Source organism: Cyphomyrmex costatus, unplaced genomic scaffold (genome assembly GCF_001594065.2).
Source record: "Cyphomyrmex costatus isolate MS0001 unplaced genomic scaffold, Ccosl1.0 scaffold29, whole genome shotgun sequence".
Taxonomy (NCBI): Eukaryota; Metazoa; Arthropoda; class Insecta; order Hymenoptera; family Formicidae; genus Cyphomyrmex; species Cyphomyrmex costatus.
Genome location: NW_017277017.1, coordinates 1,690,188 through 1,707,588, shown reverse-complemented (window position 1 = coordinate 1,707,588; position 17,401 = coordinate 1,690,188). Strand labels below are relative to the sequence as shown.

The following is a 17,401-nucleotide window of genomic DNA, read 5'->3' as shown; positions in this document are numbered from 1 at the left end:
AATAACTTTATTGTGATGTCATAAAAGTCAAAATAATGATCTCTGGTTACAAAATTTGACTATTTATCGATGTTAAGAATTAAAATAAAGTTATTTTGATTTTTTGTTTATTTTTGTGTATTCCTTATATAGGAAGCTGTTATTTAATTAGGTTGCTGGGTACTAATGATTTGACTTTTCTTTGGTAATAGGATTTAGAAAAAAATTGTGTGCTGAAAAGAGTATAAAAGTACACATTCTTAAGTCTAGGTTCACAATCTTGCTCTAAGAGAACGTAAGTCATAAAGCCGTAAGAAATTGATCAATTACGATTAAATATGATAAAAAATAATCAACTGTGATTCATCAATTTCTTATGACTTTACGGCTTACGGCTTCTTAAAACAAAGTTGTGGAACCTAGACTAAAGCGCGACATAAAAACTTCGTTATAAATGGTATGATATGTAATTATAGTTGATATCATAATTACAAAGAATCGCGAATATAATAAAAAGTACCGGGATTTTCTACGATAATTCGAATATAAGTCAACATGCTAGAATAAAGATTGACGATACGTTGGCACGGGATGATGCGATCAACAAGCAACCGAATCTGAAAAAAATTGAGATACATTCCCCAGCTGCGCGGCGCGAAATCAGAAAAGCGGAAAAGGAGCGCTCGCGTAAACATCTTCCGATTGGAATATTCCTATTTTCTTCGCTGAAATCGGCGGTAATCGCGTGGACCATGGTCATCGATATCGTTAGATTGCGCTGAACCGCTCCTCGTGGGCTTTCTTAACAATCGCTAATTTGGAGTGCGGGTCCGCGGTCGATAGTCCCGTGTATGGTGGTTCTCTAGTACCATGGAGCATTAGCATCCATTCTTTCAGCCATCCATGTTGGGGTGTTTGAGTGTTGAAGCTCACCTAAAAGAATCCGATACTCAGATTGAATTACTCTCGTGTGTAGGTGGCAGGAAAAAGACACGTAACGAAATTCAAGTAGGAAACATGAGGAAACGAAATTTACCTCCAACAACCAAGTCCCTTGAGGATACTCTCCCCACGTGTGCGTCGTCATGAATGGCCACTTTATAAACCCATCCCTGTGATCGTCATCATTCACTCTGCGGCTCAAGATCATAGATCTGAAAATTACGGAGATTTAGAACCGATCGGATAAAAATTTAAGAAGGGAGAAACTCGTTAAAGGTATAAAAGAAGGTACGTGTGAGTTTGAATTGATCGTAGGACGAAGCGCGTGTAAAAGTTGAACAGCAAATAGAAAGAGAAAGAAGGAAATTTTGAAGTTATCGCACGTACACCTTAAACTCCAATTAGGCGTTTTAAATTTATAGCTTGTAATAAATGGGAAAATTCAATTTTATCCATTGTATTCTGATGAAAGATTCATATCACGAATATGACGTTTGTTATATACCTGGTACCCATTGGGGACGTGAGGAACAGCTCGAGATCACCGCGCCGAGTTGCATTTACAGAAATGACGGCTTGCACGTGCTCTAAATAATTGACAGCGTACTCTGTGCCGGCGCACGCGTCAGTTTTAATTTTCACGAGAATGGATCGATCGCTCGTGACTTTCCTAGAAAATAAAAATGGCTCCAGAAAATCAATTGTGTCTGAAGAAAAAAAATCGATCCTAAATCAACTGGAGAACCGGCTTTATTCAAGCGAAAATATTCACGATAACATAAAAATGGTGTTAAAATTACTTCAAAATGATTATTAAAACTCATTTTTCAATCAGTCACGATTCATATTAATATTATTTTTGTCATTATCGTAACTTTCTATTCGATATCAGCTAAAAGTAACATAATATCGATGTAATTTCGCACTCAGCGATATAGATATTCTATAATATTTGTTGTTACATAACAGTTACTGATTGGGAAATTGTAACATTATTATGTTATTTTTGGCTAATGTCGACTGGCTATTATTCTGCTGCTAACATCGCGAAAATATTCAGTTCATATTGTTAATCTCGTGTTTATATAAATCGTTTATATAAATTCTGATCGTTAAACTCTTTGAAAAAGCTGTACTTACTGCGTTTCAAACGTAGAACCAGCCTCGCAATGATATCTCGGTGGTACAGTCTTCCACTTTTTAGCTAGAGCTACCATAGCGCCCGCGTCCAAGACGCCGTATCCAAAAAGATGATTAAATTCAAGTCCAACGCCATTCATGGTCCAATGAAATCTATCCTTCGCGTCGAACAGTGAATTTCTTTTCGAAGTTAGGACGGTCAAATGCTGAATATCTCTCCAGGTCAGTTGCGGACTAGAAACGAAAGTTCCTTCAGCTTATAGAGTACGAAGTTATAATGGCATTAGGGGACAATTTTTAGTTTCTGTCGCTAAAAATTGACGGTACCCTACACAAAATTATTCTTATTGTTAGTCTACAATTCAGTCACAAATTTATTCTAGAGTTGCAAAAGCGGTCGCGACAGCCAATCACAAACATCAATAGTTGATGTTATGACCATTCTTGCGACTTTGAAACAAATTTGCAACCGCATTGTAGACTAATTGTAAGCATTACGTAATGAATTTGCAAAAACTGATTATCGAATACATAAAAATATTAATTAAAAAAAACATCAAATAAATAAAGTATTTTTACGCATCAACAATTTTTTGTATGTTCAATATAATGATTAAACTTAAACAGAATATTACGCGCTGCATCAACATGAGAGAGAAATATTAAAAATACACTAATAAAGAAAAGAAAAATATACTTACTTGGCTTCGAGAGCTAGCGCAAACACTCCCGCGGCTTCCGGTGCTGCGGCGGAAGTCCCGCTATGTGTGGTCGTGCATTTTCCATACAAATCTGTGGTAGCCTGTAAAAACGCGTACAATAAAATAAAAAAAGATCTTCATTTTCTTTCTAAAAGTAATTTTATAGGAAGGGACCGCTGTTGAAGAATACATTTTCTTCATCGGTGGTATATAAAACATTTTGTGCAACGTTTCTTTCTTTGACTTAAAAGTCGCTTTTGAAAGGATAATCTTTTTCAGGTAACCATCTTCCTGATCCCTGCAATATATTAACTTACCACCCCCGTATTAGGGTCCTTGGCACCGTTGCTGAAGGTGGAAGCGAGGGTGCTGGAGCAGCTCTCATCATAATGCGCATTCTGACCGTCGTTGATGGCACTGTTGATACTGATGGTCCACATACTCGCGGCGTATCCGTCACAGTTACAGTCATCTTCCTCTCCGCCGTCTCCGGATGCCCAGACGTAGATGTTGCCCAATCCATTTCTGCCCTGATAAGAACAAACAAGCGACATGGATGAGCGATCGTAAAATGCTTTTATCGTAATATTTTCTTCTTTTTCCATTCAAGAACAGACTAACAATTGAACATCATTATTCTCTATAGCCTAAGAAATACAAGTCCAGAGAGTTAAAATATTTTTTTCTTACAAAATTTGACTGTATTGACGTTAAGAATAAAAGTAAAGTAATTTTTAAATAATATTTTTTATTGATTTTTATGTTCCTTGGAAGACATTTAGGATGACACTTTAGTCAAAGGGAGGAGAGTAAAAAACTTATCTTCAGAATATTATTAAAATATTTATATTAAAGCATAGTCTTCGAGAATCTTCAGAAAACTTTCTTACGAATACGCGTAAGTTACGAATTGGAGACAATAAGTGATTAAATTTTCACCGTAAAATGATTTTTGTAATTTAATTGTTTCCCCTTGCTAAAATTTAAAGTATAAAGGTAAATACGCCTTTTTGCTCCCCTTGTTTATATTTGGGATATTCTTCCGCAGAATGTAATTTATTAAATTCGAACAAAAAGAAATTAGATTGAAAGAGAAAGTAATCTTTATTACATTCGCTCTTAACGCTAATATATTTTTTCGAGTCTCCTTTTTTACTTTAATTGATGCAAAAATTGATAGCGAAAAGCTTTCGCATCCGATAACGATTTTGCTGTTAAAGATAATATCACAGTGATTCAATTAATCTCGCTAATGGTTATTTAAGTAAGTAATTATGTCATCATGCGTACCTCATTAACGCCGCGTACGATGGCCCTCATGGTCGCGTTGCGAGGCCCATCCACCGTCTTCCCGTCGTCCGTGGGTCCCCACGAGGCGCTGTAAATGTCTATGATATCGGGTTCGTGACCCATACTGTTCGCCTCGATCAGATCGGTCATGTACGGCTGGTCCAGCATCCGGATCCCCGCGATCTTCGAGTCATATGCCACTCCGACGCCGCACACCCCGTTGTCGCGCGCGGCCGCAACCTCCCCGGCGCACCTCGTGCCATGGCTTCCCATGACAAAAGACCGTAAAGCTTTAGGTTCTCCGATTACTGATTATTACGGCGCGGATGTTCGTCGAGCGATTCACGGCGCAGATGTAGGACGCGCTTTTGTTTTACTTTCAAACACAAGTGCCTTTGTCTCCACGCCCTCGGTAAGAGCGCTCGAATCATCCGCGCGTTTCGTTTATCTACTTCTTTACAGACTCAAACTTGATTAACTTTACATGGTTCTAGTCTCTCTTGAAAATGTAATTCTTTCTTTAAATATAAAATATACTCTTACCTGTTAAACCAGTCGTCGGTGTACCTCGGGTATGGATACGGATCGTTACTGCTAAAGTCGTAAGAAGCTTTCGCGTTCTGAAAGGGAACACACACACGTCGACTTTAGTGACTTACGATTATTAAGAAGATTCCAGTCTTTTCATATAAAATAAGGATTTAATCAAATATCGAAAATATAAGTTTGTGATTAGTACGAAGGCATTCCTGAATTTTTTCAGATTTTTTTTGACCGGGTAGTCTTCTTTAAATAATTTATCACTTTTTACCTAAATTAAAATAATTTAAATTCTCACGAAGAGTTTTGATTAATTTAATTGTAAATAAAATGTATAAAAATTTTGAAGAGTTATATGGATATAAAAAAATGGAGTTTAAAGAATTTTTTTATTAAAATTATTTTTATTAGAATTTTATTAGAATAAAGAATTAAATGAAGTTTCACTTTCATCGTTTTATTTTCATGTAAAAGTGGAAAGTCGTTTCCATTAGAATTATCGATATTTAAATTAAATTTAAATAATTACTATAAACAAATTTTTTAAATATTTTTGACATCAATATTTATCTATATTTAAAAAAACTTTTTTAAATAAAAAATTAGTTTTACTGCTTTTTAATTTTATTCATTATTTATTTTTTAGATGGTGGCATTTTGCATCCTTTATGATCTCTTATGATAAGAAAAATCACGTAATTTCCCTTCATCTTTTTAAACTGGAGAATTTTCTTAATTCAGCGAGTGGCGTATTTTCGATGTCATTATGATAAACGAAAGGTACAATTACCAAGCTTTTACGTACATGCTGATTTTAATTATGAAAGCAGTAATAAAAGAACAATAAAGCTTTGGTAAAAAGTGATAAAAGGAACAATAAAATGTATGCTGCTGACAGAAATAAAACTAGATTTTCCTCTCAGGTACTGCTAGTTATTCTTTTTTATATCTATACTTTACTCGCTTTCAAAGTCTCGTTTTCTGTGATTTGGAATTCCTGGCGTTCCATGAAAGATACGCCGAGAATGGCATCCGTGCGAAAGTATGGAGAGAATATTTGCGTGATCCTATTTAATATAACATACTTTGCTGCACACTGTTAATAATAAATTATATTCCCAGATTTCTCGTGGTAGAAACATTATGCATTACTTTTGCATCTGTATAATGCGCTGTAACTTTCGCAAAATTTTCGCGTGATTCTATTTAATACACATACTTTAACATACTGCATTTATTAATATTAAATTACATTTGCAGGATTATAGTGGTAAAACATTATGCATTTACGTAATGCAACTTTCACAAAATCTTCATCGTTTTATGAAATATTGGATATTAAATCTCATTAATTAGTGCAAAAAGAGCTTGCTGTGATCGCCGAATAAAGCTGAAAGTAAAATTGCAGTCATGAAGAAAATGTTATTAAATGTTATTAAAATAGTCACATTAATCTCAACGCGAATATTCTCTTTAAAAATTTCGCGCGGATTTTAAATTGGATTTCAAATAAATTTTTAGTAAAAAGAAAAACGAAAAAACGTTTTTTGATAAAATATATAACATTGCAACGAATGTGCTTACGTAATTATATTTGAGATCCGGATGCATGTAATCGACACCTGTAATTGAAGAATGGCATTACTAATATAATGTATAGATTTTGTGTTGGCGGTGACGTTAAGCGCCGCCACGTGCGACGTACAATGTACTGGTACATATAACATAAATAAGTTCTAAGTACCACGAGAAAGAAGATAAAGTTAAATAGTAAGAGGACGGCAAAGTGGCAATTTCTGTTCTCTCGTTAATGAAAAGCGGTCGACATTTAGAAGGACTTGGACAATCTTATTATATGTCGAATACAGTTACGACAGATGCTCGGAAAATTCATCTTTCCGTCTTTCTGTGAAACGGGAGAGCGAGCATTGCGTAACTCGCTACCCTCTCGGTGCGATATCGATTCAAAACCCGCCAGTTCCCTCGAACTGCACTCGGGGGCGCATGTAATTTAATACCGTTTTGACTTCGGAATAATCCTGCAGTTTGGTAACATCGATTCGAGAATGCGGAGGAAAAAAGAAGAAAAAGTAAAAAAATCTCAGGGAACACACCAAAAAAAGTCAAGATGACTTAATTTTTTCAGATAATATATATGGAGAGTGCAAAAAGAATTCAGTCATATGTCATTCATTCTAAATTTATTTTCAGATGAAAAAGAATTTTGTGTATCTTAAAAATTTTGAAAAGGATTGTCTTTTTGCATCTGAAAATAAACTTAGAATGAAAAGATACTTGTTTACAAAATTCGACTGTTTATTGATGTTGAAAATAAAAATAGTTGTTTTGATTTTTTGTTGACTCTTATGTGTTCCTTAGGATATTTCATCACGTACCATCGTCCATAATAGCCGTCGTCACATTCTTCCCCGTAACGCCCTGAGCCCAGGCAGCCTCGACGTTCAGATCCAGTTTCGGTTTGCCGCCGTTCTGGCCGACATTCTTCAGATACCATTGATACTTGAAAAAGGGATCCGTTGGGTCCTTGCTCGCCGGATTTGTTGGATTCTTAATTTCGTATGATGGCACGAGGTTATCCACGCTTAGGAGCTTATAGCCTCTTTTTACTCGCTTGAAACCCGGCTGCTGTATCGCCATGGCCACCTAAATTTTTAATGTACTTCAATCTTCTTTACGTCATCCTTTTTAAATATTCTTAATCCCTTGCTATTTTATGTCGAGATGAATTCGACGAGGTGAAATCGCCTCGCGGCAATCTTTCACATTGTTCTCCAAACATTCGAAACAGTGCTTGATTGACAATCAGTAAAATGCATTTTTGATATTTCGATAAATTTAATAATTTCTTCAAATAACATATCAATCGCAATTGCACATTAAACTCGCCGATTAAATTAAGAATGAAATATTTAATCACTGCTCATTTGTGACAAATTTGGAGCGCAATGAGTTATTACTCTACAACTCAAATATTATAAAGAAAAGAATTTATAAATACACTCGTGTCCTAAAAGCATATAAAACTCGTCCGAGCTTAATTTTCTTCAGTATAAAGAAATGAAATTACACAATAATTCGCCAGTTTTATTAGCATTTTAATAACTTTCGTTTTCTTCTTTATGGTAATAATACTAATAATTAAAATAAGTCGCATAAGTACGCGACTCGCAAAAGAGACATTAACTTACCAGAGGATCGACCTTTAATTTTCGCGTGTGCGGCACCGACCGTTTGCTTCGTACATGTGGCAAAGCTCTATGTACGAAATGATACTCCGTCCAACTGTCCAATACCTTTAAAAAAATTTTTTTAATCTTACTCTTTATCAACAGAGATGCGCAAAATTTCTAAGTCTTTTTGGAATATAAATAAAGCTGAGATAAGTTAATTTTCAAAACCAACCAGTTATTTTAACAATATCGTTTGCATTGCAATGAAATACCTTGTAAGCTTCGAGAATAAAAGAAACCTTATTTTTCTTTTACAACATTATACCTTATTTGATGTAAAATTTCTATAAGTAATTCATAAGTAGAAAAAATATTTTATATATTCGGACTTGTAATAATAAAGTATATAATATTCACTTTTGTCGATTGAATTTATGATTAAATTTATGTAGTTATTTTACGATTACAAATCTGTTTTATATATGTAAAGAAATATAACATAACGTAAATGTAAAAGAACGTAACAGTTCAACATAGGGAGAGTTTTTTAATTCATCGATTGATCAATCGATGAATTAAAAAACTCACCCATAATGTAATGTATTGAGAACATTTAATTTCTTTTTTAAATAACTGTACTTATATATTATATATAATTTTCTCTTTCTTTATTCTTTTTCTCCACAAGAACATCATCAATTCAGTCCACTGAAGGAAAATTGAGTGTACAAATGACAGCACAATACTAACACGCATAACAGAGAAAATGAAATAAATGTAATATCTAAAGGGAAAAAAAAGCAAATGAGATTTCTGAGTGGAAATTCTAGCGACATGTAGAGATTAGAACATCGTTTTTTTTCTAAATTAATGCGTGATATCTGATCCGATTCTTCGATACGCCTACATCGACAAATAAAGAGAAATGTTGTCAAGATAAAATAATTAGTTTTCTAAGCTGTTGTAAAGAGCAAGGATTCTCTCGGTACATCTTGGACTGTTTATGTAAATCCTCGTTGCAGTTTACGGTTATTAGTTATATTGCAGCAGAAAAAAAATAGAAAAAATGGGATAGTGGAGATTGTTTTCGTTGATCTGAAACAAAGTTTTTCAGTCCTAGTTTTATTTCCCTTTTCACATACATGAATGTTCGACTGCCGCATGTTTGTCGCGCTATGACCTTGACTCTTGGCATACAAAATTAATGCCACTATAATCTGCAAAATGAAAGACAATGACAGCTGCTCGACAAGTCGTTAAATCGCAGAGGCGTTCTCTTAGTCGACCGCTGCCTAAACTTGTGTAACATAAAATCAGTCGTCGCTAATGTAAGGCATGGCAGAATCAATCGCATCGCAATAGACGCGGCGATCGATCCGAACGATAATTTAGCGTCCATGTCTGATGGCGGTTAATCGTACGAGACAGCCAGGAAACAGTTTTAATCGGAAGAAACTACGTCACTACGCCGGTAAATAGAACTTACAGGATATCAATTCCCTCTACATTGATAAAATTTAGCATCAGACACGTTTATCTAATACTGTGTGGTCGGTTATCGCATATGACCGTAAACCTACATATGTAAAACTCTACATGTGTAAAAAAGGAACAAGCTAAAAGTCAAATTCATTTAGAGAAATTTGCGTCGGCAGAGATCGAGAAAAGAACACAATATCTTTTTAAATATTAAATCTTAATATTTTTTTGTTTTAAAATTTGTAAAGAGAATCGATGAACTTGTTTCAACGACAAAAACATATTTGTTTTATTGAAAGAACAAAAATAAATTATTATATATATTATTTTTATCACTTTACTTTTATTTACAAATTTTATATAATATTGTCCAATATTCCTTCAAATAGAATATTTACGACATAGCAATTATATAGATAATATTGCAATAAAACTTTATTTAAATTTAAAAGCGATACACGCGATTTGTCAATATTGATTTAAAAGTAAATACAAAATCTCGTGTACTAAAAAATTCTCTGCTTCATATTTTTGTACTTGCATATTACTTTTTCACCAAAGCCAGTATCTTTTCTCGATCGTGTGGTTAATAACCAGTTCGCGTACGTGCGTCGGGAATCACGTGTCATGATTTTTTAAACCAGACTCATTTTCTCGGGTATTGATCTCGAAGTAACTTTACACCTCGTTTCGATGCAGACTGTAGACTGCAGTAGTTCAATTAAACTTAGCCAATGGAAGCTTGCGTTAACTAAGTCTGATTTATACATGCCGTGGTATTAGCGTAATCCAAGAACTGCATTTATTAATCTCTTAACACAATCGTATCTCAGAGAATTAATATTAATATAATTGAAATAACATAATTGTTTAGTTAAATCACACTTATCCTTTTTCTTTTCATTTACGTACCGCTATATACAATTTTCATACAATATGTGTAAGAGAAACTTCTGAGATTAAAAAGAAAAGTTCCAGTCATGGAAGAGAGACAGAGAGAGAAGGAGAGAGAGCTGTGAGAGAGAACATGACAGCAGTCTTCATTTAAAGAACTTCCACTCGATAAGTTGTAAAGGCAGCTTTTACAGCAACGTGAGGCTCTCTATAAATAATACAAGCTCAAATAAATATCTCAACTATCGCGCTTGTACATACATTTAATCCTCTTTTTTGCCGACTATCAATTAACTTATCTGCGCAATTTAGATTTTCTTCCTTTTGCTGCACATAAACATAAAGTACATCGGTGTAGAAAAAAAATGCAACGATAGTTTTATTCGACCCAAGTCGCAATTTATTTTTTCTATTGCGAAAATAAAGTGTTCAAAGAAAAATGTTTCAGTTCCTCGTTTTTTCCAATTTCTTCACTGCAAAATTTTTTTTCTAAGCGAACTCGATTGTCTGCATTATATATCTCTCTTTGAAAACCACTATACATAAAGACGTCTAAATGTAGACACGTGATATCTAAAGGCTTCAGAATCATATTTCGATCGATAAAATATTCAATATATTCTGTTACAAGAAAATGTGATGATATAATATTAAAGTTAAACATATCTTATCGATCAAAATGTAAATAAATAATATTTGCGACAAGACGTAAAGCAGAAGAAGATAAAATAAGTGATGTCATTTTATTGAAGTATAATATTATATATTTCTGACATTATATGGTATAGTCTTAATTGGCTGTTATGAATACAAAGCATTTTCAATTTATTCCAATATCTTGGAAAGGACAGTAATAAAAGTTAAAGCAGGACTAATAAAATATTAAACTTTTATAAAGAATATAAAAATAAATATTTTTTAATAAATTTGTTTTTTAATTAATTTTTTGTTAAATATTAAATTTTCCACCAGATTTTCGCTACTTTGAACCAGCGTGTGGTATATGCTCCTTTTTCTTACTTTTATAAATATTAAATGTTTACATCAATTTGTCGAGTGCTTTATGCCCATTATGGCCAAAACTGTATTATGTTTCTATATTTACAATTAATATTTTCAATAGACACAAGAAATATTATTAGGCACAAAGAACCACCACCAAATATAGCATCACAATCAATCAATTTATATCTAATACAATATTATTTTCAACATATACGATACTTCTCATTTAGGTCATTTCTACCAATTTAATGCAGATTAACTTTTTAATCTCAAATTAATTTTCTTATCCTTTTTTAATTCTTCGAACTAGAAGATAAAAAGTAAGTTAAACCGAGATTAAAAATTAATTTACATTAGTAGAAAAATGGATATAAGTGACACAAGTCGACACAAACTTCGCTCTATCATTTTTTATATTTCATGAGAAACAAAGACAGAACAATGTTTGTACCGATTTTTGTATGACAAAATGGAAAGCACGCACATTATGTCCTTGTTATTGATAATGTAAAACTAATAATGTTTTCAATGCGACGTTTTGGAAATTAAATAACCTCGTAAGTAGCTTCCGGCGATCATCAAATGTGGGGTAACGCAAGAGAGCGACTCGATAGTGGTTGCGGCACGATCAGCCCGCAATCAGTAGAATACATCAAACTGCGAGCGGACGTGGCGCTGAGCTTGACGCGTGGCGTGGCGTCAGTTTCGGTCTTATATATATATATATATATATATATATATATATATAACACAAGAGCAGATTCAATACATAAAATATCAAATTCTTTGCAAGCGATAGAACCCAATAAAATTCTTTCTTTATTGTAACACTCGCGCCTAACAGAATCAAACAAATACGTAAAGATACTCCTATTTTCACACATTTTATTACACAATTTCCACACTCATAAAAAACAGGAGAATCAATTTCTTCGAACAAATTGTACCACACCATGTCGCTTAGACCGTAAGATTATCATTTCTACGACTTTGTAACATCTTCAAGAATCGCTGAGGAGGGATCCGTGAGTTCCGAAACGTTCGCTATCATTATATTATCATATTATTTTTGTTTACATTATATTCTTTATATATTTTTATTTTTATGCTGTATACTCTAACATTTTAAACGTGAAATTTATTTTATAAATTCTAAATCGAATAGTAATAAAAACATTTTATTACTATTCGATTTAGATCGAATTTCTTTATACTAAAATTGTTTCTCTTTTTTTTTATTCAAACAAATAAACCATGCAGGAATGCACCGTGACACGCATCGATTCAGATTATATATTTTACGGAGAAAATAACGATACCGTGAAACGTTCCGATCGATTATTCTACATATCAAAATTTTATATGTCTCTACTGCAAATATAACTCGCGACTTTTGCGAATTTGTACTCGTAGTTCGAGAATTAATTGCAGGATTTAAAATATATTCGTATTATTTTAGTTTTTTATTTACTCTCTGGCGAAACTAAAAATCGGAGGGTAAATTGAATGTAACGAACATTGAAATAACAGAACATAAGAGGTGCTTACGCCTCTTTTTCGTTGTTTTAGTTTTTGCTTCCTAGAAGCTTCGTTTATACATCTGTTACTCTCCTATTACATTCAATTTACGCTCTGATTTTTATTTTCGCCAAAGATTAAATAAAAAGCTAAAATAATATGTATTTTAAACGTTACTCTCTCTCTTATTTATATTCGACTTACGTTCCGATTTTTATTTTCGTCAGAAGCTGGAAAAGAAAACATTTTATATTGTTCATTTATACAATAATTAATATTAGATGGTAATCAAACTCAAGATCGCAAAGTTTGTCTATTTAACGATTCCGGTTTTTATTAAACATTTATTGAAACATTCAAAAGACATACAAAAAGATGATGGCGAAGTGATGGAGCTGTGATATCAATTGGCACGAGATGCCAATGAACGTTCTATCGGACAGAACGCTGGAAAATACGACCGGTAATATAGCAACGTAATCTGTTACGGACTAATGCGAGTAATTGAACTATGCTGCAATGAAATCAGCGTCCCTGTGGTTTCTGTGCTTGCGATCTAAAAAGAATAAGTATTTATTCCACCCTCAACCCTTCACGTTTAACTCAACACTAATTAATTGAATGTTAAACGAGTCGGAAACACGTGAAACGATCATTCTCAGAATTCGTAATATCTGCCAATATTGGCTGCAAATAACTGCAAATTAAACGCCCCCATTGCAAGCAGAATAACAAATCACGATAACGCTTTAAAATATTCAAATAAAGTCCAAGAAATACACAAAAGTCAATAAAAGATTAAAAAGACTTTATTTTGATTCTTAACATCAATAAATAATCAAATTTTATACCAAAAGAAATATCAAATTTGACTTTTGTGACGTTAAAATAAATCATTTTGACTTTCTCTTGACTTGGTGTGTTTCTTGGATTATTAATAAAAAAGCGATTTTTTGGTAATTATTTTGGAGTCGTTTTGACGTCATTTCGATGTTACGATAATTTAGGTTTTACTTGAGTATATCCCAAGCAGAAAAATAAATCACGATAATATCAAAATGTGACGTTAAAATAAATCGTAAATAATTAGAAAACGACTTTCAATGATTATTTTGGATTTTGACGTCATTGTTTAATGTCACGACGACTATTGTTCTGCTTGGAATTGGATGTGCGTTACTATCAGCGGATTCCTTTTTCGTGACATTTCGAGAACCCAGTAGTTCAACCGTACATAATGGACGCTTGTTCTGACAACGTCAACGGCTCGAAGTTTACAGACATGGGGCATGAGCCGGAACGAGGGGAATGCTATCTGAACCAGAAACACTCGCGTGCTATTTCTCGCGTTTTGTACGCGACGCAAATAGACACCATATACATGAGAAAGTGAGGGTGACAACGAGAAGACGTAGCCCACGATCCGATCGTTACGCGTTCGCCGTGTGATTTGCCGTCCACCTGGACCTTTTTCTGTCCGCGCCTATGTATGAGTGTATTGTGTCGTTGGTGTGCGGCTTAACAAAGTATGGATTAAAATGAGGGAAGCATGAAGTTTTCAAGTTTCTAATTACTACGTTACAGTTCTATACTCCGAAGGAATCAGGTGACCAGCTGTGAAAGGATAGCGACTTGGAAGGAAGAGAAAAAGGAATCCAAGCGAAACAACAAGTCACGAGAATATCAAAATGGCAGTAAAATGAGTCGTAACTATTAAAGGAATACACAAAAGTCGACAGAAAATCAAAATGACTTAATTTTAATTTTTAATATCAATAAATAGTAAAATTATTATTTTGAGTTTCTCTTGACTTATTAGTGTGTTTTTGTGTTATAATTAAAAAGTATTTTTAGTAATCATTTCGGAGCCTTTTGACATCAAAGTCATTTGTGTTCTGCTCCCAAGGAGAACAAAAAAAACCACAATAATATTATTTGACGTCATATATTATTGACAAACTGAATTTATGTCATTTTTTTGTCATTATTTAATCAATATAACGTATTATTTTGACTTTCTTGTTCTTCTTGGATGAGAATAAGGAAAAATGCGAAATACTGATGCAATTGAGAGGAATAACTTTATAAGGAATTCTTAATTATATGTACAGTCTATGTATTCTCTATATACTACATATATTATATTCTTTAAAATTACATTTTTTTTCTCCAAAGTTATCCATAGGAATCTTACTCTAAAAATATCATTTACAAAAGTATTATGGTATTCGTTATGTATATCATAGGTATATACATAAATTTTAGAATACGATATAGAATTGAAGAATGTATCCAAGCAGAATAACATTTTGCCAATAATATTAAAATAAAAGGTGAATAATGAAAGAAAGATTTTGGAGTTATTCAACGTTATGGTTCTATTATGTTTGAAGAGGGCACGTCAGCAATCGACGTCTGGAGCGAACACCGTCAGACTTACCGGTCCCAGATTGATGAAGCCGTTCCTCAGAGCCACGCGATCGGCTACGTGCCGCTCCGCTGGCTGCCGCATCCTCACCAGGAACGTGTTGGTAAAGACCTCGGCGGTGGTTGTGCCGGCGAGGACGAGGAGCCCGATCACCGCGAGTAGTAGCATCGTGACGAGAGGCAGCCGGCGAGGTGTAACGTCCAGGTATTCGTACTTCGCATTCGCGGGTTCGGGGATACTGGACGCTCGAGGTACTCGGCTACTCGAGGTACGCGACGGTACTACGATCTTCGTGGCGGCGGAGGCGGTGGAGGCGGCGGTGGTGGCGGCAGCGGTGACGACGGCGGAGGCGGCAGAGGAGGTGGCGATGGCGGTGGCAGTCAGTTCACGGACATACGACGCGGACGACGAGGGATCGAAAGACGGAGAGAAAAGAGGGGAAAAGAAAGGAAAAGAAGAAAGAAAGGAAGCTCCTTCCTCTGGGTCCCTGGTGGTGGTGGCGACCGCAGGGGTTGAACACGCCGTTCGGCGCTACAACGCCGCGGCGGATCCGTCCAAGTGGAGGAGCTTGCAACGTGGATGTGCGACGCGGGCCACTGAATCCATCCGGTAGCGGCGAAGTACGCGAAGAGAGATACCGCGCGTCTAGATGTAGGCGTAAATGTTACGCAAAAAATTAAAAAAAAAATACAAGAGAAAGAGAGACGACAACGACGTTTAACGCGCAAACGCGAATCTCTCCGCGATAAAGAACACGCGAAAGCGAGTTCTGATCTGATGAGAGACCTGTCGCCTTTTTCCGGATCACCTTACGTTCGATTAATGGAACGAGAGAACCGGACAGAACTAATTAAATCGCGATCATCGAGGGAAAAAGGGTAGAAAAGGGGGATCCCGATTGCGTTACCGTGCCACGTAGAACAACCAAGTGGGCAGGTGATAAACCTCTCGCATGACGTCACTCGATATATTGATTAGAACGGCGTCTCGACGTCGACGTCGACCAACATGGGAAATTTCGTATAGTCGAGCATGCGCGAATTTGTTTCTCGAGGATATAATCGACAAATAAGAAAAAATTTACTCTAAAAAAACATTAAAAAGTAAAAATTAGAGTACAAGTCTCGGAAAGTAAATGCCTGAACGCAAGATAAATATGGCGGTTAATAGTTAATATCTTGCTGTATTATGAGAATATATGTATATTATTTCATATACATTCGTATATTATTTATATCATTTTTTATAAAAAAAAAATCTCTAATCGTTCCAAATCTTTATTAGACATTATTTATTTTAAAAATGTCTGATCATTCCAAGTCATCCTAAAAATTGCAAGCGGTGAATGCGAATTACAAGTAAAAGATATTAGAAGATTTACGGTTTTTATCCATTGCTAATACCAATTATAAATATTGCATTGATTGAGAACTTAAAAAAAATAGTTACATATGCAGAGACTAATTCTATTTCTTATAAATTTTCGAGGTAAAAGAAACTTTTGAGGAATTCGAGAAGGAATTAACTATACAATTTATTATTCCTCTATGTTTTTTTCTAGCAAGCACGAAGTTTGTTTCTTTTTTAATTTTAAATATCTGTTTTCATATCTCAACATTTTAATAAAAAAAAATTGTAGAATTCAATCACTCTCTCTTTGAGTTTTCTTTTTAACTTAAGTATTTGTTCCGTGAACAGAGTTATGTTTTAATTTTCGTTTGTCGCATAAACTTTTTCTCATATATTTTCAAGCAAAAAAATTTTCATCAAAAAACTTATTCAATACCTTTAAATTTCCTTTTTAATGTATTTGTTTCAAACAGAGTTATGTTTTAATTTTCGTTTGGCGTCGAGAGGACTTTTTCTCATTACAGCGGAAATAATAAGAAAACGTCTGTGCGACACAAATGAAAATTTAAAAAACAACTCTGTTCGAAACAAATACGTTAAAAAGAAAAGTTAAAGCTATCGAACGGTTTTTTTTTTTTATAAAAATATTGAGAAACTAAAACAAAAACATTTAAAAAGAGAATTTTGTGTTCCAAGCGAAATAAAACTTCTGACATTCCGAACAGTCATTTTATCAACAATTCCAATTGATCGAACAATGTGTTTGTATTTATATTTATCGCTTCTTTTTACCTTCAATCCTTCGATTCTTTTTCGAAACAATCACACCAGTTCCACTATTTCGCACATAGGTATATAGATCCTATTGTTATTTATAACATTGTTTCAGGATAAAGGATAAACATACACACAATTACATTGTTTAAAAATATAATTTGTTACAA

General features: G+C 34.1%; 1 protein-coding gene across 1 annotated transcript; it reads right to left on the bottom strand.

The window, feature by feature from the left end:
* Positions 1 to 162: 162 nt before the first annotated feature.
* amon (prohormone processing protease amontillado) lies at positions 163 to 15,628 on the bottom strand. The gene is made up of 12 exons (XM_018541476.1): positions 15,120 to 15,628; positions 7,802 to 7,906; positions 6,989 to 7,256; positions 6,177 to 6,214; positions 4,596 to 4,672; positions 4,053 to 4,317; positions 3,080 to 3,292; positions 2,763 to 2,863; positions 2,062 to 2,295; positions 1,427 to 1,591; positions 1,016 to 1,133; positions 163 to 912 (listed from the first exon to the last, which is right to left on the bottom strand). The coding sequence occupies exons 1-12, from the start codon at positions 15,273 to 15,275 to the stop codon at positions 748 to 750; spliced, it is 1,905 nt and encodes a 634-aa protein (XP_018396978.1). The 5' UTR covers positions 15,276 to 15,628; the 3' UTR covers positions 163 to 747.
* Positions 15,629 to 17,401: the final 1,773 nt, after the last annotated feature.

Bases quoted from the DNA above. Each gene is read 5' to 3' on its own strand.
- amon (XM_018541476.1), bottom strand. From the start codon at position 15,275: ATGCTACTACTCGCGGTGATCGGGCTCCTCGTCCTCGCCGGCACAACC. The intron at 3,293-4,052 runs GTACGCATGATG...TGTTCTTATCAG, and splicing joins TCGTACGCGGCGTTAATGAG to GGCAGAAATGGATTGGGCAA. The intron at 1,592-2,061 runs GTAAGTACAGCT...TTTATTTTCTAG, and splicing joins GGTTCTACGTTTGAAACGCA to GAAAGTCACGAGCGATCGAT.